At 48.7% G+C, this 25,210-nt stretch overlaps 1 protein-coding gene across 3 annotated transcripts in view; it reads left to right on the forward strand.

The window, feature by feature from the left end:
* Positions 1-7,763: 7,763 nt before the first annotated feature.
* The window catches only part of LOC143964150 (deoxycytidine kinase 2-like), a 321,867-nt gene continuing 304,420 nt past the window's right edge, over positions 7,764-25,210 (forward strand). For 2 of the 3 annotated variants that reach the window (XM_077473843.1, XM_077473844.1), the window contains exons 1-3: positions 7,765-7,952; positions 8,638-8,753; positions 8,862-9,055. In XM_077473843.1, the coding sequence (XP_077329969.1) occupies positions 7,859-7,952; positions 8,638-8,753; positions 8,862-9,055 (404 nt within the window). In that variant the 5' untranslated portion in view covers positions 7,765-7,858. Of the gene's footprint in view, positions 7,953-8,637; positions 8,754-8,861; positions 9,056-25,210 lie in introns of all 3 variants that reach the window. The other variant, XM_077473842.1, reaches the window with a different exon arrangement.

The following is a 25,210-nucleotide window of genomic DNA, read 5'->3' on the forward strand; positions in this document are numbered from 1 at the left end:
CGAGTCCGTTCATTTCAAAAGTACGGCGGATAGTCTGGCAGACTTAGTCCGCCGTACCTAGTCCGCCGCAAAAGTACCGTGTGTGGGCAGGTAGCTCGTTCGGAAAGTCCGGCGACAGTCCGGCAGACAGTCCGCCAGACTAAGTCCGCCAGATAGTCTGATACGTGTCTATGCGGCATTACACACCTATATACTACACACCAAATAGTACACCTATACCAGTCCTTACAAGGACCTTTGTGGACCTAGTAGCTAGTGATTTGCAGACTGTCCCTCAGTCCCTACACTGATAAAAGACTGCTGCAGAATATGGCAGCAGTCAGCAGCAGTGCACCAGCACCCTATATATTGTACATCTATACCAGTCCTTAAAAGGACCTTTGTGGACCTAGTAGCTAGCGATTTGCAGACTGTCCCTTATTCCCTACACTGATAAAAAACTGCTGCAGAATAGGGCAGCAGTTAGCAGCAGTGCACCACAACCCTATATATTGTACACCTATACCAGTCCTTAAAAGGACCTTTGTGGACCTAGTAGCTAGTGATTTGCAGACTGTCCCTCAGTCCCTACACTGATAAAAGACTGCTGCAGAAACGAGCAGTAATCTGCAGCACAGCAATGCACCAGCATCCTATATATTGTACACCTATACCAGTCCTTAAAAGTACCTTTGTGGACCTAATAGTAATAGCTAGCTAGTGATTAAACTGACTGTCCCTGCTGCACACACCGTCCTGTCCCTACACTGACAAAAGACAGGCTGCTGCAATCACCAGCACAGCAATGCACCAGCACCCTATATATTGTACACCTATACCAGTCCTTAAAAGGACCTTTGTGGACCTAATAGCTAGCGATTTGTGTCACTACAGTCTGTCCCTGCTCCACACAGCAACCTCTCCCTACACTGACATAAGACAGAATGTAAAATGGCTGCCAGATCAGGTCTATTTATAAGGTACTGGGAATGTCCAATTGTCCATGTGCTGAAATGTCTCATTTGACTGTCCTGTACCCCATGATGGATGTGTCATCATGGGTCAAAGTTCTTTCACACTGTAAACACATATGTCCACCGGACGAACAGCGTCAATAGTCCGCCGATGTGGTGAATCGCGAACACGCAAAATTCGCCGTGAACCGACCGCCGGGCGAACAGTTCGACCATCCCTATTTACCATTATGGCCATTAATGAATTTGTCCTTTTTTCTTATGTTGCTGGTAGCTGCCTTGCAACTGTAAGCCCTGGTACACACGGTCGGACATTCCAACAACAAAATCCGTGGGATAATTTCCGATGGATTTAGTCCGGAAGTGGTCCGGAAGTGGTGTTGCATACACACGATCAGACTAAGTTGTCAAAATTTCCGGTTGCCAAGAACGCGGTGACTAGAAAAGGGAAGTTCAGCACCACGTCCGGCACCCTTTGGGCTCCTTCTGCTGATCTTGTGTTTATCGCATGCTAGTAGAAGTTTGGTTAGAGACGATTCGCTCTTTTCAGATTTGTGCTTCAGATCGTTACTGCTCTTCAGTTTGTGCTTGTCGGTGCGTATCTGCTTATCAGTGCGTGTAGTCAGTTAGCATTTGTCATTGTGGACTATATCTTGGTATAGTACTCTTTGATTTTCAGTGCTTATTGTCTGCTCGTTTCTGGTTTTCAGTTAGTTCTTTCAGGCCTTGCAGTTTATCGGTGCCTTCTGTTGTCCGTTCTGGCCAGCCAGTGTTCCCCTTTGTGCCCCCCCCAGTGTTCCCCTGTGTGCTCCCCCCCAGTGTTCCCCTGAGTGCTCCCCCCCACTGTTCCCCTGAGTGTTTCCCTAGTGTCCCCCTGTGTGCTTCCCCCCAGTGTCCCCCTGTGTGCTTCCCCCCAGTGTCCCCCTGTGTGCTCCCCCCCCCAGTGTCCCCCTGTGTGCTCCCCCCAGTGTCCCCCTGTGTGCTCCCCCCCCAGTGTCCCCCTGTGTGCTCCCCCCCCAGTGTCCCCCTGTGTGCTCCCCCCAGTGCCCCTCTGTGTGCTCCCCCCAGTGTCCCTCTGTGTGCTCCCCCCCAGTGTCCAACTGTGTGCTCCCCCCCCAGTGTCCAACTGTGTGCTCCCCCCCCCAGTGTCCAACTGTGTGCTCCCCCCCCAGTGTCCAACTGTGTGCTCCCCCCAGTGTCCAACTGTGTGCTCCCCCCAGTGTTCCCCTGTGTGCTCCCCCCCCAGTGTACCCCTCTGTGCTCCCCCCCAGTGTTCCCCTGTGTGCTCCCCCCAGTGTTCCCCTGTGTGACCCCCCCACAGTGTCCCCCTGTGTGCTCCCCCCACAGTGTCCCCCTGTGTGCTCCCCCCCACAGTGTCCCCCTGTGTGCTCTCCCCCCAGTGCCTCCCTGTGTGTGCCCCCCTCCAGTGTCCCCCTGAGTGCTCCTCACCCCCACAGTGTCCACCCTGTGTGCTTACCCCCTACCCAGTGTCCCCGTGTGCTGCCCACCCCCCACTGTGTCTTCCTGTGTGCTCCCCACCCCCACAGTGTCCCCCTGTGTGCTGTCCCCCTGTGTGCTCCCCCCAGTGTCCTCCTGTGTGCTCCCCCCCAGTGTTCCCCCCAGTGTTCCCTTGTGTGCTCTCCCCCCCCAGTGCCTCCCTGTGTGTGCCCCCCTGTGTGCTCCCCACCCCCACAGTGTCCACCCTGTGTGCTTTCCCCCTCCCCAGTGTCCCCCTGTGCCCCCTCCCCGGGTCTCCCTGTGTGCTCCCTCCCTCCCCAGTGTCCCCCTGTATGCTTCCCCCCTCCCAAGTGTCATCCGGTGCCCTCTCCCCCCACAGTGTCTTCCTGTGTGTTCCCCACCCTTCCTCCTGTGTGCTCCCCCCCCAGTGTTCCCCTGTGTGCTCTCCCCAGTTTTCCCTTGTGTGCTCTCCCCCCAGTGCCTCCCTGTGTGTGTCCCCCTGTGTGCTCCCCACCCCCACAGTGTCCACCCTGTGTGCTTCCCCCCTCCCCAGTGTCACCCTGTGCCCCCCCCTCCCAGGGTCCCCCTGTATGCTCCCCCCTCCCCAGTGTCCCCCTGTGTGCTTCCCCCCTCCCCAGTGTCCCCCGGTGCCCTCTCCCCCCACAGTGTCTTCCTGTGTGTTCCCCACCCCCCACAGTGTCTTCATGTGTGTTTCCCACCCCCCACAGTGTCTTCCTGTGTGTTTCCAACCCCCCACAGTGTCTTCCTGTGTGTTCCCCACCCCCACGGTGTCTTCCTGTGTGCCCCCCACTGTGTTATCCTGTGTGCTCCACACCCCCCACAGTGCCCCCCTGTGTGCTTCCCACCCCCTCAGTGTCCCCCTGTGTGCTTCCCCCCTCCCCAGTGTCCCCCTGTGTGCTTCCCCCCTACAGTGTCTTCCTGTGTTCTCCCCACCCCCCACAGTGTCTTCCTGTGTTCTCCCCACCCCCCACAGTGTCTTCCTGTGTTCTCCCCACCCCCCACAGTGTCTTCCTGTGTGCTCCCCACCCCCAACAGTGTCTTCCTGTGTGCTCCCCACCCCCCACAGTGTCTTGCTGTGTGCTCCCCACCCCCCACAGTGTCTTCCTGTGTTCTCCCCACCCCCCACAGTGCCTTCCTTTGTGCTCCCCCTGTGTGATTCCCCCCCCCCCTCCCAGTGTCCCCCTGTGCCCTCTCCCACTCCCCAGGGTCTCCCTGTGTGCTCTCCAACCCCACAGTGTCCCCCTGTGTGCTTCTCCCCTACAGTGTCTTCCTTTGTTCTCCCCACCCCCCACAGTGTCTTCCTGTGTGCTCCCCACCCCCCACAGTGTCTTCCTGTGTGCTCCCCCAGTGTGATTCCCCCCCTCCCCAGGGTCCCATGTATGCTCTCCCCCAGCGACCCCCTGTTTGCTCCCCCACAGTGTCCCCCGTGTGCTCTCCCCCTCTGCCAGTGTCCCCCTGTGCCCTCTCCCCCTCCCAGGGTCTACCTGTGTGCTCTCCCCCCCACAGTGTCCCCCTGTGTGCTGTGCTCCCCCAAATGTCCCCCTGTCCAGGTGTGGCTTGGGACACAGGGGGCCCCATGATCTTCTATTGCCCGGGGGCCCCATTAGTTGTCAGTCCGCCCCTGAATGGGAATGTTTATTGTCAGGAGTTAACATGATATTCCTCCCATAAACCCCATGAGAAATAATTATTCTACCCATATTCCCATCAAAACAGGTCAAATGTAATGTCTTACCTTACTTCTGTATAATTTACTTTGATCCTGTTGTGCAGCTGCATATATATATATATATATATATATATATATATATATATATATATATATATATATCAGCAAGCGAACAGTTAAACATTAGCAACTGCTTCTTGCAACATTCTATCAAGCACTGTAAGAACAAATAAGGTCATCCATGCTTTAATTTTTATGGTCTACTCCATTACCCAGCTTCCTTCCTTATAAACAATATTCCACCCATAATCCCCATGTAGAAAAATAATTATATGTATGTTATTATCAGTAATGGGTACAAGGGCGGACTGACCCATTGGTCATTTGGTCGCCGCCCGAGGGCCCGGAGCCATTAGGGGCCCGTGGCCTTCCCAACGAGAGGCCCCTTGAAGCGGCTGTAATAATACCGCTAACAGCGCGCTGCCCCCCACCGGCTCCTCCTTCCCTCCCGTCCGTCGCCGGTGCTTGCACTGTACACTACATCACCTAGGACGGACGAGAAGGGGGGAGGGGCCGGCGGGGAGCAGCGCGCTGTTAGCGGTATTGATTACAGGCATGACCGGGGTGAGTGAAACTTTTTTTACTGGAGGGCCGCCATCGGAGGGAGGGGATGACTGCAGTACAGATGTATGGGGCCCGGGCCAGTCTTCAGTGTGCTCTCTCCCCTCTCCACACTAACCCCCTGTATGCTCTCCCCCACAGTGTTGCCCTGTGTGTCCCCTTCCCCAGTGTCCCCCTGTTTGTCCTCCCCGTGTCCCCCTGTGTGTGTCCCCCTGTGTGTCCCTTCCCCAGTGCCCCCCTTGTGTCCCCCCAGTATTCCCGTGTGTCCCCTCCCCAGTGTCCCTCTGTGTGTCCCATCCCCAGTGTGTCCCCCCCAGTGTCCCCTCCCCAGTATTCCCCTGTGTCCCCCCCAGTGTTCCCGTGTGTCCCCCCCAGTGTTCCCCTGTGTGCTCCCCCCACAGGGTCCTCCATGTCCCCCCAGTGTTCCCCTGTGTGCTCCCCCCAGTGTTCCCCTGTGTGACCCCCCCACAGTGTCCCCCTGTGTGCTTCCCCCACAGTGTCCCCCTGTGTGCTCTCCCCCCTGTGCCTCCCTGTGTGTGCCCCCCTCCAGTGTCCCCCTGAGTGCTCCCCACCCCCACAGTGTCCACCCTGTGTGCTTCCCCCCTACCCAGTGTCCCTGTGTGCTGCCCACCCCCCACAGTGTCTTCCTGTGTGCTCCCCACCCCCCACAGTGTCCCCCTGTGTGCTCCCCCCAGTGTTCCCCCCAGTGTTCCCTTGTGTGCTCTCCCCCCAGTGCCTCCCTGTGTGTGCCCCCCTCCAGTGTCCCCCTGTGTGCTCCCCACCCCCACAGTGTCCACCCTGTGTGTTTCCCCCCCTCCCCAGTGTCCCCCTGTGCCTCCTCCCCCTCCCAGGGTCTCCCTGTGTGCTCCCCCCCTCCCCAGTGTCCCCCTGTGTGCTTCCCCCCTCCCCAGTGTCCCCCGGTGCCCTCTCCCCCCACAGTGTCTTCCTGTGTGTTCCCCACCCCCCACATTGTCCTTCTATGTGCTCCCCCCCCAGTGTTCCCCTGTGTGCTCTCCCCAGTGTTCCCTTGTGTACTCTCCCCAGTGTTCCCTTGTTTGCTCTCCCCCCAGTGCCTCCCTGTGTGTGTCCCCATCCAGTGTCCCCCTGTGTGCTCCCCACCCCCACAGTGTCCACCCTGTGTGCTTTCCCCCCCTCCCCAGTGTCCCCCTGTGCCCCCTCCCAGGGCCCCCCTGTGTGCTTCCCCCCTCCCCAGTGTCCCCCTGTGTGCTTCCCCCCTCCCCAGTGTCCCCCGGTGCCCTCTACCCCCACAGTGTCTTCCTGTGTGTTCCCCACCCCCCACAGTGTCTTCATGTGTGTTTCTCACCCCCCACAGTGTCTTCCTGTGTGTTTCCCACCCCCACAGTGTCTTCCTGTGTGTTCCCCGACCCCCAAGGTGTCTTCCTGTGTGTTCCCCACCCCCCACAGTGTCTTCCTGTGTGTTCCCCACCCCCCACGGTGTCTTCCTGTGTACCCCCCACTGTGTTAGCCTGTGTGCTCCACACCCCCCACAGTGCCCCCCTGTGTGCTTCCCACCCCCTCAGTGTCCCCCTGTCTGCTTCCCCCCCCCCAGTGTCCCCCTGTGTGCTTCCCCCCTACAGTGTCTTCCTGTGTTCTCCCTACCCCCCACAGTGTCTTCCTGTGTGCTCCCCACCCCCCACAGTGTCTTCCTGTGTGCTCCCCACCCCCCACAGTGTCTTCCTTTGTGCTCCCACCCCCCACAGTGTCTTCCTTTGTGCTCCCCCTGTGTGATTCCCCCCCCTCCCAGTGTCCCCCTGTGCCCTCTCCCCCTCCCCAGGGTCTCCCTGTGTGCTCTCCAACCCCACTGTGTCCCCCTGTGTGCTTCCCCCCTACAGTGTCTTCCTTTGTTCTCCCCACCCCCCACAGTGTCTTCCTGTGTGCTCCCCCAGTGTGATTCCCCTCCCCAGGGTCCCATGTATGCTCTCCCCCAGCGACCCCCTGTTTGCTCCCCCACAGTGTCCCCCGTGTGCTCTCCCCCTCTGCCAGTGTCCCCCTGTGCCCTCTCCCCCTCCCAGGGTCTACCTGTGTGCTCTCTCCCCCACAGTGTCCCCCTGTGTGTTGTGCTCCCCCCAAATGTCCCCCTGTCCAGGTGTGGCTTGGGACGCAGGGGGCCCCATTAGTTGTCAGTCCGTCCCTGAATGGGTATGTTTATTGTCAGGAGTTAACATGATATTCCTCCCATAATCCCCATGAGAAATAATTATTCTACCCATATTCCCATTAAAACAGGTCAAATGTAATGTCTTACCTTACTTCTGTATAATTTACTTTGATCTTGTTGTGCAGCTGCATATATATATATATCAGCAAGCGAACAGTTAAACATTAGCAACTGCTTCTTGCAACATTCTATCAAGCACTGTAAGAACAAATAAGGTCATCCATGCTTTAATTTTTATGGTCTACTCCATTACCCAGCTTTCTCACCTGACACCTCTATGTCACCATGAAACTCATACACTGAATTTCTTGATACCCAGCTCCCTGATTATACACCCCCATAGCACCCTGCAAAACTGAATTAGCTAATTTATTCTGGGGTGGGCAGAAACAGAAAAGGCAAAATATAAATATATTAAAATAATGTTAAAAAGTGAAACTGGTTAAAGTGATTATTACCTAGTTCTGCAATCTCATTGCACGTGCAGGTATTCGTTTTATAGAAAGCAGTAACGAGAGGCTGGAGATAATGTTAAATACTGCTTTGAGTTATTTAGTACCACTGCTGCAGATCATGAACTGTTGCACGCTGTTTATTATCATTTTACTCCTAGCTATAATTCTACTAAAGCAGATTGTGGTCCAGAGAATAATACGCACACTAGTATCCCTGTTCTGGCGTATTAACAACCATTACTTATCTAGTTGTTGCTAGGCTACGTACATGCATATATAATAATAATAATAAAAAAAAAAAAAAAGATTCTTTGCACTCCTTCGAAATCTCACAAACCGCTTAGACATTCGCGCTTTAACAGCAGTACTCTTATTGGACAGAATAATATGGTTCGTCTCTGATTGGTAAGTCAGAAGGCGCGATGCTGTTGACTGCAAATCCTTACTGAAGGCGCGGAATTTTGTTTATTTTTTGTAACTGCTTCTTGTGCAAGTGCGAAGCATGGCTACACCGCCAAAAAGAATTTGCTACAGTCCTCTGTTTGACGATAGTTTTCACAAAAGGTTGAAGAAGATCTCAATTGAAGGGAATATTGGTAAGTTAACGTTATACATGTGTCTTACACGTGTTGATTTGTAAGGTCGCGCGCTTGTGGCATATACCGTATTGTGCATAATGAAAATGAAATAAGCCGCGGAGTGTGTATTTTAGCTACGCAAACGGTCTTAACCAATTGTACCTTTTACAAAAGTCATGATCTCAGAATGTTTCAACCTATAATAACATGGTAGAGTTTGGCGCCAAAAAAAAGTTGATTCTAGAGTGCTTAGGTTTTACAGAGGACCTGACAAGGCGCGTTGATTTTGTATGAGTCCAACCACCTTTTTTCACCTCCAGGTTTTATTTAGTGGCAAGAAGCGAGGATTTTTTTTGTTTTGTTTTTAGAATGATCTGAGACATGTTACCTAACTACTTGCCCATCTGTTCTCAGTCTTGTAGGTTGTTTTTTAATAAAAAAATTTCTCCAAAAGCAATTTTTTTTTATTTTTTTTTACTGAGGTTAAGAGAAAAACAAAGCGATAAAATTGCGCAATTTAAACCTACTATATTTGGAAGTCTCCTATTAGTCATTTTCATATTAACCCTATTAGTAACTGTCAAAGGGCGCCGCCATGTGGATTGTGAGAAACATGCGCTCAAATAGATTGTGCTTTGAAAGTATTTCGATTTTGTACTTTTTGCCTTTAGAATAATCGAATGAACTTGTTTAATTTATGCAGCTGCAGGCAAGTCAACATTTGTTAAACTTCTGGAGCAAGCAAGTGATGAGTGGGAAGTTGTCCCAGAGCCAATTGCTAAATGGTGTAACGTTCAAACTACTGAAGATGAGCACGAGGTAATGTTAGGGTTTGTGTGGTTCTGTAAAATATTTAAATATGCATGTAAAAACAAACTACATTGTAAGGTAACATTGCCAGATTAAAATGGATTTTGTTTTTTGCAGGAACTGTCAACATCACAGAAAAATGGAGGAAACCTCCTTCAGATGCTATATGACAAACCAACAAGATGGGCTTATACATTTCAAACTTATGCCTGCCTGAGCCGTGTTAGAGCCCAACTTAAACCAGTTTCTCATAAATTACAAGAAGCTGAACACCCTGTACAATATTTTGAACGATCTGTGTACAGTGACAGGTAACTGCATCTAAAAACATTACTGTTGATATAAATGTACTGTGTATATATAAAATGCTACAATAAATAAGCAAACTCAGTTGCACGTTCAGAGCAAAGCAATAGATTTACTTTAAGGTGACCTTAACGCCCTGCTTATTCAGGGCAAAGTGATGGTGGGAGAGCTTTACTAAAACTGGTGCACAATCTGGGCAGCTGTGCATTGTAACCTGTTTCTAGATTTTGTTAAAACTTAATTGAACAAGCTGAAGTTAGCTTCCGACCAGCTTGTGTGATAGTAGATAGAATCAGCGTTCCGCCTTTCACACGAGCCGGTCGGGGGGGGGGGGGGGGGGCATGTTACAGTGTGGCTGCCGAACACAGAGCCAGTCAGCGCTGTGATCTGGAGGAGGAGATTCCGCCTGTACAGCCAGCCGTGTGTGCCTGGATAGGAGGATCAGCAGGGCGGCTGCATATAGAGGAAATTAATCTTGTTCTTTTTGGCTCCCTCCCCCCTGCATTTTGCCCCCACCCGTGTGCTCTTCACCTCTCATAATGCTCTCCAGTCACCTGTGCTTTTCCCCCTGTTCTTTCTGGCCCCCACTGGTGCTCGCCACCCCACACTCTTAGCCCCATCAGTGCTCTCAGACTAACATGCTCTCCACCCCTGTTCTCCAACCCCGCCAGTACTCCTCTGCTCCCCCTTCTCTCCAGCTCCCACCCAGTACTCCACTTCCCCAGGACCAGAGGACAGGCTGACTGGGGCCGGAAAATGGGGAAGGCTGAGGGTGCAGGTGGACAGGGACCACTCTATCTCACAGCAAACAGATCCCCTGGAAGGAGCACCGTCCCCATCCAAAGCGAGAACATACCCTGCCTGCTGCTGGCCATTATTGATATCCTGCTGGCATGCAAGGTACCGTACCGAGTATCAACAACACACCTTCCCACAGACAGAGACTGCAGACTGGGACATGGGGCACAGTGAGGCCGCAATGGTGGGCACGGTGAGGCTGCATTTGGTGGGCACCCCCCCCCCCTTACCTTAGTGTATTCTTTCTGTGGTAGGTGGTCCACACACACACACACACACACACACTCTGAGTTCCTGGGGTCCCCCTTGACGATTGTCCACTTACCACTTTTAACTGGAATTTGCATATATATATATTCATCAAATGTGCTTTTAAAATGTTTGGTTTTCCCTTTCATGAACAAGAAAATTACGTTATGCTGTTGGGCTTGTATAATAATGCTGTGTGGCTGCTATGAATTTTTTTCCAGGGCTGGTTTTTATTTCCAGTCCGGCCCTGGTGGTTACTAGGCACAGCTGAACCAGAATCTGTGTGCACCAGTTTTAGTAAATCTCCCCAATTTGTTTTTGCAAAGGGTCTGTTCCCAGATAATTTGTTAGTTTTACCCTGATGTTCCTTCCTGCATCACAGCCAGCATTAAAAACGCCTAGCATACACTGTTGTCTCATGATAGAACAAGCTGTGACATCACCACCATTTCATTCAGCTACTGTTATGTGATGTAGAGGGGTGAGTTGAAGTAGAAGTACAGGTTTGCTTTAAAGCAGGGGTTACTAACCGTTTTTCATGTGTGTAACCCCGTGGCAGCAGGTTTCCATATATTGTAAACCACCTAAAGATTAGGTTTCATGCACTATCTTCTTGTCTATGGATGGAGAGTAGGGTAAGGTCATTGGCCCAACATATCCTTTGCAGAGAGCAGCAAATGTGTCCTGATAACTGGGAGTACTTTGAATAGGTCTCCTGCCACTAAGAAGGATCTAAAACAAAACGAGGAATCGACTACCCCTTGCCCAACACAGCACAGGCTTGGAATACATACATACATACATACATACATGTTGTTTTAACTACCGTATTTATCGGTGTATAACACGCACCCCAAGTTTAGGAGGGAAATTTATGGAAAAAAAACGTACATTTAAATGCCCATCAATGCAGCCTTATCGGTGTCCATCAGAAGCCTCGTCAGTGTCATTTGCAGCCTTGTCATGCAGCCTGTCCTCGTGGCAGCCTTGCCTTTTATTTTTAAAAATGGCGCCGCCGAGATGTCCTGTGTATCTCGGTGGCGCCCGGTAGTTCTCGGCCGCCTTCGGCTGAAAAGCCACCGAGAAGGGCCGAAAGCCGCCCAGAAATCACGGAGGATCGGCGTATAACATGCACCCGCAATTTCCCCTGATTTTAAGGGGAAAAAAGTGCGTGTTATACACCGATAAATACGGTACATTGTATCTGACAGGCACTTCTATTTCTACAGCAAGCCTCAGGCTTTGGTGGTACACTCTTTACTCTACAACCACTATAACCACTTCCCGCCTGGCCTATAGCAGAATGACAGCCGGGTGGTGGTTCTATTATCCTGACTGCCAGTCATATAACGTCTTCCAGGATAACATGCCGGCATGCGCTTCTATGCGTGCACTTCACATGCGGCGCTCAGCGTGTTGATCGGTGGTGCTGTATGTCCCTCTGACACATTGCATCTCCGATCATAGTAAAGTGCCCAGTATTGAAGTGGTTAAGGACAAAGGTATAAACAAATCTTAATACCTGAAACCACTTCAGCATGTTAGTAAAATTATAACTGTCAAACTGTACAACACACGCCTACGGAGCCCAATTATGTACTTCAAGTGCGTGGGCCAGGACAGAATGCCACCTACTGTGCTATATGTATCCCTGAAAAGACAGCAGTACTGTGGGTGCATGGGTATCAGGCTTGCCAATAGTCAGTAAATTCACAGTTTGTAAAATCTATAATGTTTGCATCTGTTCATGAATGTCCATTACAGGCATGCTGATTTCATGTCAGCAATGGACATTCATAAGCAGATGCGAAAATTAGATTCTACAAACTATTTGTAAATTTACTTAGTTGGCAACCCTGACTCTTTTCCAGACATCCACAGGCACCAGGGAGAGGGAGCAAGTAAGCTGCGGGATGGAGCAGTAGGTCTGGACCTCCCAGGAGTATTACAGTAGATTTCTTTTGGACAGCAGTGCTACACCATTCAGTTGGATTCTGTCATGCCAGCTGCTATGAGTCTGGCAGATGTGGGCACCAACTGCTCCAAGGTTGTTTTGGAGTTTTTCTTTTCGCTCTTCTTCCTACTATACCCATATTGTGGAAAGTTGCAGTGTACAGTGGGAGTACATTTGGCAGGATGTCCACTTTCACAACTTAAATCTGCCCAATCCTTTACCTGGGATTCCAGTCCTTCGCTCACCACCCCCCATTGGCGGGGCCTGTCTGGGCACTTTTGGTATACTTTTACTTGGGGTGGTCCACAAGTGGAGACTAGGTCTCGGCAAAGGCCGTGTGTGTGTGTGTGTGTGTGTGTGTTTGTGTGTTTTTTTTGTTTTGGTTTAAGAGGAAAAAAAAAAAAAAGTTTTGATTCAGGGAAAAGAAAATGCTCCTCGTGCAAGGCTAAAATGGGAGAGAATTGGAAGAAAGCCTTATACAGTACCTGCATTACTTCCTTGAGTTAAAGAGGAATCTGCTTCAGTTTGTGATGACCTAGTTGCTTCAGTCAAAAAGAAGCTGTATGCCACGATTCAGTCATTCTGTGATTCACTGGCTAATCTGGCGGCTAATCGGCCCTCCACATCCGAGTCTTCCCAGGTGTCGCTCTCCACACCAGAGAACCTTTCAGAAGGCCCTTCTACCAGACAATCTATAGTTTCTTCCAATGAAGGATCAGAAGAGGAGATAGAGGGGGATGGTAGCCCCATCTAAATTGATTAACTTAGAGCCATACATGTGATCTTGGTCCTAAGTGAAGAAAAGAAAGAAATAACACTACACGACCGCATGTATGCGGGTCTTGGTGAACCTAAAGTTCGGACTTGCCCGGTTTATTCTGTCATTTCAGACTCAAAGAAGGAATGGCAGGAACCAGAGGGGAAAAAAAAAAAAAACTTTTTTTTTCTCAGCCTACAAGAGACGTTTTTGTTTTTTTGAGGAAGATCCCTCGGTTGTATAGAACAAAGTTCCTAGGCTGGATGTGGCCTTCTCCCAAGTCTCTAGATCCACAGACCTGGCCTTTGAATACTTGGGGGTGTTAAGAGACCCAATGGATAAGCATATGGATCTCTTGCTCAACAGGGCTTGGCAGTCTGTCATGAGCAATTTAAAACTGGCTATGTAGCCAGAAATTTGGAGTACTGGGTGTGACAGACCTAGCCAGGACAGAGGCTTTTGGTGGGGACTGAATGCTAGCCTCTTGCGCACCGATCATGGGCTCTGGCATTTGGGGGGAATGGTGTTCTTTTGTGAGCTGTATGCTTGGGGACCCTTGAGGTGGTGTTACTTTATTTTTTATTTTTTTGGCCACCTCAGCGAATCACCAAGAGAGACTTAAATCAACTTTACTTTCATCACTGTCTCTTATTATTAATCTTCACATCATTGTGGCTATGTCTTTTTTTTTTTTTTTTTTTTTTTTTTTTTTAAACAATTTTTATTGAAAAGAAATAGTAGGCACAAAAGTACAGACGTACAGAGAGATCCCCAACAATTGGAGTAAGATGCCAACAAAATTTCAAATTAAACATGCAATGAGTTCAGTAAGACTGTGCATGTAAACATTCCTAAACTGAAAAGACCATAAAAGTGTGAGATGTATAGGTACAGACTGCTAGATACAGGTCAACTACCAAGAGTGAGAGAGAGGGGGAGTAGAGATTGAGAGGAGCATAAGAAGGGTTTGGTATGGTCCGCAACAAGGAGTTAGAGGTATCTGTCCCAGTGAGATAAGGGGGTCCATCTGGGGGACAGGGTCGGAGCCCAAAGCATGAGGGGATGGATCCGTTCCAGAGAGGTCTAGGGGCAAATGATAGGACAAATTGGGTAACAGATTTTCAGGTTGCTTCATGTAGTTTCCTGAAAAAGTGCCTTGGATAAAGGCTGTAGTGACGGGTTGTTGGGGGTCTGTGTCGTTGGGATGTAGTGGTATGTGTGTGCGCCTAGGTTGGAAGAGAAGGGGCAGAAGGGTGTGGGTGTTGAAGAGAAGGGAAAAGGAGAAAAAGAGAAGGGAGGGGGGAAGGGAGGCAGATAGGGGAGGCAGAGGTACAGGAGAGAGTGGGCTTGTCTGGGGTCCCCTTCCCCAGGACCCCCCCGAGCATGTAAACTGACACATAGTCGAACTTCTTGTTCGCCCTTCTGGCCCGGTGTTCTCCAAAGCCAATCAGTACCAGGGTATGCAGATCCTCACAGCCAATCTGCAATTCAAAATGTCCCTATCTTTATGCATCCAGGTAATCGGCAGTGGTCTGGAAGTGTTTCCAACAGGCCCATTTTGTGCTGAATTTAGAGGGGGTATCTCTGGATATATGAATCAGCTCCTCCATTTCAGCTGTTTTGTTGATTCTGGTGAACCACTCTTTAATGGAGGGAACTTTGGATGAGCCCCAGTGAACAGGGATGCACTGTTTAGCCGCGTTGAGCATGTGCATAGCTAGAGAGCCATGATAAGTTCGTCTCGGCAAGGGCGAGAGGTGGAGGAGGCATTGGGGTGGGGTTGGATCAATGTTGTAAGTGGTAATTTGGGTGGTGAGTCTGCACACTTCTCTCCAGTAATTCTGTAGTGAGGGGCACGACCACCAGATGTGAAGTGGAGTTCCCCTGTCTTGGTTGCATCTCCAGCAAATGTCAGTGGTGTTGGAGGCAAATTTGTGTAGAAGAGAGGGTGTACGGTACCATCTCGATTGAATTTTATAGCCGTTCTCTTGAGCGCTGACATTTAGTGATCCCCCCTGTGAATGGTATGAAAGATGGCATCCCATTGCTCGTCACTTATTGACAATGCTAGGTCTTCCTCCCATCGTTTGCATGCAGTGGTGGAACCGGGACGCTCTCCATCAAAGAGTAAGTTGTGGGTGAACGCTATTAGATGCCTTTGGGGGGTGGATTGGGTGCACAGTTTTTCGAACGGAGTCAGTGCCCTAGAGCATTGCGAGTTCGTGTTCAGGGAGCACAGGTAATGAGCGATCAATAGGTAGGTCCAAGGAGGGATGGGTGGTCTATCCACTTTACTGGCGATGATCTGAGCGGGAACAAGTGTCCCTCTCTCATAAAAGTGGCAAGCGTTCAATCTGTCTTTTGGCCAGTTATCTAACAAGAAGTCCGGGGACAAGCAAGACGGGAAGTCTGGGTTACATTTAATCGGGGTTAAGGGTCCCGGGGTTGAAGAGATTTTCGTATGAGAACAGATCTGCTGGAAGCATTTCAGTGTAGGGCGTATGAGGGGGTGGAGGATGGCGGGGATGGCTACATGAGATGGTTTCATCCAAGGTAAGGATGCGAGTGGAAGGGAAGAGAAGGAGGCCTCCAGAGAGACCCTTTCTTTGTAGGGATCGCGAACATTCCAGTCAACAATTCTAGTTAAATGGACTGCTCTATAATAGTTGAGTGTGTCCGGAAAGCCCAGGCCCCCAAGGTGTTTAGGGCGTGCTAGGGTCTTAAGGGAGATTCTAGGTTTTCGGTTTCCCCATAGGAATGTAGAGCAGATGGCATTATACGTTTTAAAGAATGTTGGGGGGACCTGTATAGGGACTGTTTGGAGAATATACAGCAGACGAGGCAGGACATTCATCTTGAGGACCGCAATTCTGCCGAACCAAGAGAGAGTTTGTTTGTTCCATTGTTCAAGGTCGGCCGTAAGGTTATGCAGGATGGGGAGATGGTTTTTAGCATACAGGTCAACTAACTTTCTCGGAATTTGCGTGCCCAGGTATGTAATGGAGTCGTTCTTCCAGCAGATAGGGAAGTTCGCTTCACATTTCGCTTGAATCGTCTCTGGGAGGGAGATGTTAAGGGCGTAAGACTTGGAAAAATTGATTTTAAGGTTGGAAATGGTTTGAAATTTTTTGAACTCTGAGAGAATGATTGGTATTGTAGTAATAGGTTCTGCGAGGAACATCAATATGTCGTCCGCAAATGCCGCGTATTTACACTCTTTAAGTGGGGTGAGGAGGCCCTTAATATCATTATTTAGTGTAAGGGTCTGAAGGAGGGGTTCTAGAGTTAGGATAAACAAAATCGGGAAGAGGGGGCAGCCTTGCCTTGTTCAGTTTCCGATGGGGAAGGCGTCTGACAGAGTACCATTAACTCGCACCCGCGCAGAGGGGGCGGAGTATAAGGACATGATCATGGTCATCATATGAGGGCCAAGACCCAGATTAAGGAGCACCGCTTCCATATAGTCCCATGCCACTCTGTCAAACGCCTTCTCCACATCCAGAGACAGGAAGAAGGCTTTCTGTTCAGTTTGTGTTATCATGTGGTGAATATTAATAGATTTTAGGGTGTTGTCCCTGGCTTCACGCCCGGGAACGAAACCTACCTGGTCAGGGGAGATGAGGGTTGGAATAAATGGTAGAAGTCTGTTGGCTAATATTTTGGAAAATAGTTTGATGTCCACATTGAGTAGGGAAATTGGTCTATAGCTGCTTGTGATTGTTGAGTCCTTGTCGGGTTTGGGTATAACGGTGATATGGGCTTCTAAGATACCGCGGGGGAGGGATTTGGATGTAGGGACAGAGTTAAAGGCCTTAAGGAAAGGAGATTGAAGTGTCTCTGCGAATAGTTTATAATAAGCAGAGGTTAGCCCGTCGGGTCCAGGGCTCTTGCCTGATTTTAATTGTTTGATGGCTTGAAGCCATTCTGTCGCCGAGATTGGTGTTTCCAATGACTGAAGGGCGTCAGAGGAAACTTTTTTTTAAGAGGAAGCCTAGAAAGGTATGCATGAAAGTCATTAAGATGCTTTTGGGGATCTGGAGGGCGTGAGCAATCGGAGTTAAGGTTGTAGAGGGAGGTGTAGTAACGTTCAAATTCCCGAGCTATATCTGCGTTCGTTTCAAGGGTGGAGCCAGCTGGGGAGTGGATATGGTGTATCGTTTGTTTGGCCTTCTTGGATCTCAGCGCGCGTGCTAATAAGTGGCCTGATTTGTTCCCATGTTCGTAGAAGAATTTCTGTGAGAGGGCAAAGGATCTTGTCTGGTAGCCTAGTATTTCTTGGATCTGGATGCGAGTATCCATTAACTCAGTATGGGTGTCTACCGCTAGGGTTTTCTTGTGCTTTGTTTCAAGGGATCTGAGTTTCGTGTATAGGGCTGTCGGTACGGCAGCTCTTTCTTTCTTGCGGGCAGAGGCAAGGGAGATAAATTTGCCTCTTATCACGCATTTATGTGCTTCCCATTGCGTAAGAGGGGAGACGTCAGGCGTGTCATTGTCTAAAAAGTAGTGTGATATACAGCCCCTGACTTCCTTTACTCTAACTTCGTCTGTTAGGATATTCGCATCTAGTCTCCATATACTGGTTCGGTCAAGCCGTTCAGGGAAGGTAAAAAGGGCTGTGATAGGGTGATGATCAGAGATCGTCATAGGTTCAATAGAGGCCTTGGTTAAATGATGTAATTCCTGCTGGGAGACCAAGAGGTAATCGATCCGTGAGTACCTATTGTAGGGGGTAGAGAAAAAGGTGAAATCTTTGTATCTGGGGTGAAGCGTTCGCCACGTGTCATGCAGTAGTAATTCATGGAGGCTTTTTTTGATCTGCTTAAGTGCCCGAAACGTTAAGCTGGAAGTCCCCGGAGGAAGTATCTAGTAGAGGATCCAAGGGGGCGTTAAAATCACCACCAAGGATCAACATTCCTTCAGCAAAAGAGCTTAGTTGGTGCATTATCTTTCGGAAAAAGGATACTTGGGAGGTATTAGGGCTGTATACGTTCGCTAGCGTAATCTTTCTATTTTTAAACGTTCCCTTGATAAGTAAGAATCTGCCATTCACATCTGCTAGAGTGTCTAGAGTTTGGAAGTCAAAGTGTTTGGAGAGAAGTATGGAGACTCCTTTACTTTTAGAATTGGGGCATGTTGCGTGAAATTCCACTGGGAAGGCGTGATTGGATAATTTGGGGGTAGATTTAGAGCAAAAATGGGTTTCCTGAAGGAAGACAACATCTGCCTTCAGTTTCTGCATCGTCAATCGTGTTTGATGACGTTTCTCCGGGGTGTTTAATCCCCTAGCATTTAGGGAAACAAGCTTCAGGGACAAGTTCGCAGATCGTTGCATTGAAGGGGACATTTTGTTGGAGATCAGAGGCAAGAGTAGCGGGCAATGCTTACGGGAGGGGGGTCCTGGGGAGGGGGAGGAACAGCGAAAGAAGGTGAAGAGAAAAAGAGAAGAGAAGGGGAGGAGGGGGAGGGTAGGGGGCTAGAGGTTGGTATATGTAAGAGGGAGGTGGGCACCCGAAGAAGTAGGAAGGGGGAGTGGGGGATGAGACCAGTGGTTGGGTTGAACCTACCAACCCTCGGAATACCGAAAAGGGCACCGGTCGGATCAACACTGACTACCAGCGTCTGTTGCGTGGGGGTGGTGGACGGGGTCACACGAGACGAAAAAGAGGCTCCGTCACTGCGAGACCTAAAGGTGTAATGGGCGGCAATTGGAAGTGTTACATAGTGTGGGATCGAGGGGGGTTAACGAATAGTAATAGTTTAAGGACCCCACGGCCTGAGCAAGAGAGAGGGAGTGTATCAGACCGGCGGTCAGTGGCTCAGCCCTAGAGGCTGGGGGTTAAAGCCTAAAAGTCAAGTTAAAGTTCAAGGCCAGGGAGAAACAGAGCGTGTGGGCATAGGCCTCGTGCACGTCAAAGGGGGTCAGGAACATCTAAACAGGTTGAGCGATGTGGAGGGAGAAGTTCCAGATTTGAGTATAGAGGTGAGGAGCAGTCCTATGCAAAAACAATCAAACAAATATAACTAAAAACACAAGTTCAGAATGGCACAACAAATGCTTTAACATGTGAAACAGAGATGTCAATAGGCACAAGAAATAACAGTAAATGCTATACCTGAGAAACACTTTACAGTTATACAAATATAAAGTGCAGATACCTGCGGTAATCGGAGCCGGGAGTGAGGAAATAACTAACTGAGCGGCATATAGTGCAGTACTGATGGAGGGTTCTGTGTAGGTAGGCTGTCCCCACTCCAGTTATTAGGAGTGGTGGTTCACTCAGTCAATGCTTCAGCTTTGCCACTCTTAGGGAATCTCTCCCAGATAGCAAGGTGCGTTCTATCCCTACTCTCTCTCCCCTAGCCAGGGCCCCCCTCCGCAAGTAATTCTAGTGTGTGGCTATGTATGTGTGTCCCTCCCCCTCTACCCTCGCAATATTATATAGGGCGTCTAGCCCTGCCCATGACACTTGGGGGTGGCGCTAGTGCTTACCGATTATTTTGTGGAATGGAGAGTACAAACCTCATATAATAATATGCAAAACGGGATTTTAGGTGTTGAGCAAGTAATAATCAGATAATTGCAATTGCCCTGAAGGGCTAGAGGCTATTCTTACCAGACACCTCACTCCCGACTCCTTTGTAGACAATAATGCGGTGGGAATCAGTCCATGAGTGAGCTGCCGAGTGTGTATGTATGTATATATGTATGTGTGTGTGTATATATATATATATATATATATATATATATATATATATATATATATATATATATATATATATATATATATATATATATATATATATATATATATATATATATATATATATACAGTGACTACAAGTAGTATTCAACCCCCTGCAGATTTAGCAGGTTTGATAAGATGCAAATAAGTTAGAGCCTTCAAACTTTAAACAAGAGCAGGATTTATTAACAGATGCATAAATCTTACAAACCAAAAAGTTATGTTGCTCAGTTAAATTTTAATACATTTTAAACATAAAAGTGTGGGTCAATTATTATTCAACCCCTAGGTTTAATATTTTGTGGAATAACCCTTGTTTGCAATTACAGCTAATAATCGTCTTTTATAAGACCTGATCAGGCCGGCACAGGTCTCTGGAGTTATCTTGGCCCACTCCTCCATGCAGATCTTCTCCAAGTTATCTAGGTTCTTTGGGTGTCTCATGTGGACTTTAATCTTGAGCTCCTTCCACAAGTTTTCAATTGGGTTAAGGTCAGGAGACTGACTAGGCCACTGCAACACCTTGATTTTTTCCCTCTTGAACCAGGCCTTGGTTTTCTTGGCTGTGTGCTTTGGGTCGTTGTCTTGTTGGAAGATGAAATGACGACCCATCTTAAGGTCCTTGATTGAGGAGCGGAGGTTCTTGGCCAAAATCTCCAGGTAGGCCGTGCTATCCATCTTCCCATGGATGCGGACCAGATGGCCAGGCCCCTTGGCTGAGAAGCAGCCCCACAGCATGATGCTGCCACCACTATGCTTGACTGTAGGGATGGTATTCTTTGGGTCATATGCAGTGCCATCCAGTCTCCAAACGTCACGTGTGTGGTTGGCACCAAAGATCTCGATCTTGGTCTCATCAGACCAGAGAACCTTGAACCAGTCTGTCTCAGAGTCCTCCAAGTGATCATGAGCAAACTGTAGACGAGCCTTGACATGACGCTTTGAAAGTAAAGGTACCTTACGGGCTCGTCTGGAACGGAGACCATTGCGGTGGAGTACGTTACTTATGGTATTGACTGAAACCAATGTCCCCACTGCCATGAGATCTTCCCGGAGCTCCTTCCTTGTTGTCCTTGGGTTAGCCTTGACTCTTCGGACAAGCCTGGCCTCGGCACGGGAGGAAACTTTCAAAGGCTGTCCAGCCCGTGGAAGGCTAACAGTAGTTCCATAAGCCTTCCACTTCCGGATGATGCTCCCAACAGTGGAGACAGGTAGGCCCAACTCCTGGGAAAGGGCTTTGTACCCCTTGCCAGCCTTGTGACCCTACATGATCTTGTCTCTGATGGCCTTGGAATGCTCCTTTGTCTTTCCCATGTTGACCATGTATGAGTGCTGTTCACAAGTTTGGGGAGGGTCTTAAATAGTCAGAAAAGGCTGGAAAAACAAATAATTAATCCAAACATGTGAAGCTCATTGTTCTTTGTGCCTGAACTACTTCTTAATACTTTAGGGGAACCAAACAGAATTCTGTTGAATTGAGGGGTTGAATAATAATTGACCCTCTGAATAAACTTTTCACTATTTAAAAAAAAATTAAACAAAGAAATAACATTCTTTTTTGCTGCAGTGCATTTCACACTTCCAGGCTGATCTACAGTCCAAATGACACAATGCCAAGTTAATTCCGAATGTGTAAACCTGCTAAATCTGCAGGGGGTTGAATACTACTTGTAGGCACTGTATATATAAAAGGGAGAACAAAAGTAAAATAAAAGGGGGGAGGGAGAGGTGGGGGGGGATGGGGGGAGGTTTGACGAGAAGGCTACAGCCTGGGTTAATCAGGTAGTGTCTAGGTGGGTCATGAGAGGCACACCAGGGGGGCAGAGTGGGTAGGGGAGGGTACCGACATCAAAGGTATCAAAGAGTGCACATCAGTTTCTTTGAGCATCGCTGGGGATTCCAGTTCAAGGTATGTGGGGGGGGGGGGCCTCGGGGTGTAGAGCGGCAAGTCAGTAGTACAAAGTTCGCAAGGTAAGTAGAAGTGGACTTTTCTAGTCTGGGGCAAGAGAGGTCCTTGCAGAGGGAGAGAGAGCACGGTGACCCGCATGGTGTGTGGAAGAGGGCATCAACGGAAAGTACCCAGGGGGTCGCATGGGGAATAAGCGTCTCTGGCAGGTTTTCACATTAGGTGGGAAGGTTTAGCAGACATTGGTGTCTCCAGGTAAGGTTAGTTTTCGTTTCAGCAGAGCGGCTGCAGAACAGCCGGCATTTTTAACAGGTGCCATGCAGTAGTCAAAGCTAAAGAACTGTACCTTAGTTATGGCGGGGCCTGCGGTGGGCAGGTGATGCAGTGGGGCTCCCATTTCTCGGCGGGGTGGCGTTCCTCTGAGGAGAGCGATGGAGAGGAGGTTGATGCACCTGTCTGCGGCGTCTGCCAATGGCGTAGTTGCCTGTTTCATCTACTCCTTCCATTGACGTTGCTCTGTGGAGTGTAGGGAATCTGAAGTCACTATACCAATCAGGTAGGTCCACGTGGGGCAGGTCCAGCGCAGTGCAGAAGTGGTCGAGGTCCTCCGGGACTCTCAAGTTTTCCGTGCGGCCTTGGTGGGAGACAGATAGGCAGAAGGGATATTTCCAACGATATGGGATGGCTCTGTTCCTCAGTATTTCCAGTAACGGTCGGAGTTCCCTTCTACGTTGGAGAGTGATGTTAGACAGGTCTTGGAATATTTTAATGTTCACCCCTCTGTATATGATTTGGTTCCTCTCCCTGGCCTTGCAAAGAATTTCCTCCTTCAGGGGGAAGTCTATCAGGCAACAGACGTCTCCTCGGGGGGTCAGTGTCGCGGCCTCTGGGGCGCAGAGCTCTGTGGATACGTTCAAACACAATCGGGGTGTCCGGGGGTCTTTCGAGGAGGTCATTAAAGATATTAATTACCCTCTGGGTTAGGAGACCAGGGTCTAAGGTTTCTGGAATACCTCTTACTCGTAGATTGCGACGTCTCCCCCGGTTATCAAGGTCCTCCATGTGCCTGTTAATGTCCCTTAGGTGGATGGCATGGGACTCAGTGAGCTGTTGGAGCTGGCATAGGGAGGAATCATGGCGGGCCTGTGCAGCTTCAATATCCTCCACTCGCAGTGTCATAGATTGAATATCCGTCCGGAGATCTGAGATAGCTGCAGAGAGGGTATGCTTAATGTCAGCTGCGACATTGCGCAAGTCCTCTAGGCTGATTGCAGGTTGATCTCTGGCGTCTGCGTCGGGCCTGGCGCGGAGCGGGCTTCTGCTGTGTGACCGCGGCTTACTCGAGGCCGCGGCTCGGGTGCTGCCAGTGGGCCGGGACCTGAATATTTCAGGAATTTGTCTGGCTGGGGGAGCGTCGGGCTCCGGCGGCGATCGGGATCTCGCCGCTGACATGTTGCGGTTGTGTGGGGCTCAAATTCAGGGAGAAGGACCACCGAGCACTTTCCTGATCGTATGTAGCAGGGTCTCTTGGACGGGAGCTCCGGGTTCAGGCGGCCATCTCGGAACAGCGTCAAGCCACGCCCCCCTGTGGCTATGTCTTTTATTTGCTTTTTTTTTAAATTTTTAAATTTTTTTTTCCCTTCATTAAAGTTTTTATTTAAATGTATTTTATTTTAATTAGAAGTACTTTATTCCCCCACCCCTTATAGTTATTTTCCCCCTCGCCCATCCCTCCCTCCCACACCCCTGCATGTCAGTAATTTTCCTCTTCCATATTTCTTCTATGAGGAGGTCTTTATGGTCTTAATTGTGCTTTATAACTCCATCCTCTTTTGAATTCTTTCCAACCTCTCCATTTTTTAATAAATACTGCCCTTTCACCTTCATCTCCAATCCTTAAACTTTCCATATTAAATATTTCCTCCACCGCATCCACCCACTCCCATATCGTTGGGCAATCTACGTCCTGCCATTTCTTGGGAATCCGTTTTTTTCGCCGTGTTTAGGAGATGGGGGATAATTGTATCTTAATATTGTTTAACCCCTCCCTCTGTACCACGAAAAAGTACCATCCAGGGATCCACTTTCACCGTTGTTTTAGTTATTTCTTTTACCATTTGCAAAATCTTTCCCCAGTATATCTTAATTTTAGGACATTCCCACCACAGGTGTCATTGTTCCTAATGTTTTACAACCCCGCCAACACTCGGCCGATCCTCCCTCTTGATATTTTAGCAGTTTTATCTGGGGTATTATACCATCGAGATAAGTTTGTAATTCATCTCGGTGGTTTTATTATCTATTGCCAAACTATGTGTTAATTTCAATATTTTATTTATAGTTCCTTTATCTTTTTGTGCTCCTAATTCTTTTTCCCACTTTTTTATATATGGCGGCCCCTCCAGCTGACTGGCCGATATCAACAGCCCATACATCCTTGAAATTGTACTTTTAGCCTTATCCGAGATACAGAGTTGCTCCACCCCAGTCAGCTCGTCTTCGGATCTGACTGGCTGAGGCAACCCCTCTATGAAGTGAGCCAGCTGGAGATAACGCCATGTATCAATTCACGTCAATCCCTTGTGTTCTAAATCTTCTAGTGATATAAGTTTTTCCCTTTTTTCATAATATCTTTTATTTGTAATTTTTTCCTTTTTTTTTTTTTTATCCAATTCTCACCAATTTCCCTTTTACCGGGGTGGGGAGGGGGGGGAACTCATTATCTTTGAACTCTATCAAAGGTGAATTATAGTGTCCACTTAATCTTTTATACACCTCGTCCCATGTTTTGAGTGCAATTCGTGTCTGGGTCTAAAACCCTGAATTTTGGAGGGTTCCATACTATCTTACTAAGTTGTGCCTTACTATATGTGCATTCTAAACGTACCCACCTTTTCTCATCTTTTTTTCTCCCTCACCCATTCGGCAATTCTAGATAACACTACCGCCTTATAATAATATTGCAAATCTGGGACAGCCAATCCTCCTCGGCTTTTCTCTTGTTTTAAAACCGTGTGGGAGATCCTTGGTTTTTTGTTAGTCCATATATATTTACACATTAGAGATTTTATCTTAAGAAAGTAACTAGGGCAGTGATGGCGAACCTTGTCACTTCAGATGTTTTGAAACTACATTTCCCATGATGCTCAGGCACTCTGCAGTGTAGTGGAGCATCATTGGAAATGTAGTTCCAAAACATCTGGGGTGCCAAGGTTCGCCATCACTGAACTAGGGGGTATTGCAATCGGCATCATCTGAAATTTGTATAAGATTTTGGGGAGAATAAACATTTTAAACACGTTTATCCGGTCCAGCCAGGATAGAAGTCTATTGACTACCCTCCTGAGTTCAGTTTTAATTTCGTTTAATAATGGGATGTAATTTAACTGGTAGATCTTACCTAAGGTGCGAGCCAGTTTTATTCCTAAGTATCTCAGTTTTTTTACCCACTTAAATTTACAATACTCTTGGATTAGTTGTGCTTCTTGTTTACTAACATTTATATTGAGAATTTCAGATTTCGTTTGGTTGATTTTAAAATTTGATAATTTCCCATAGTCGTCAAGGGCCTCGATTATCTTGGGCATTGAGCTTGTAGGTTTACTTATATAAAACAATACGTCGTCCGCATATGCTGCAAGTTTATGCTCTTCCTGCCCCGCCATGATTCCTGTTATCTCTGGATTGTTTCTGACTGTCAAGAGTAGGGGCTCTAGCACAAAGAGAAGGGGTGAAAGTGGACATCCCTGTCTA

The sequence above is a fragment of the Lithobates pipiens genome, unplaced genomic scaffold, assembly GCF_037356315.1.
Source record: "Lithobates pipiens isolate NorthernLeopardFrog02 unplaced genomic scaffold, aLitPip1_a1.2 Scaffold_8, whole genome shotgun sequence".
NCBI classification, from domain to species: domain Eukaryota; kingdom Metazoa; phylum Chordata; class Amphibia; order Anura; family Ranidae; genus Lithobates; species Lithobates pipiens.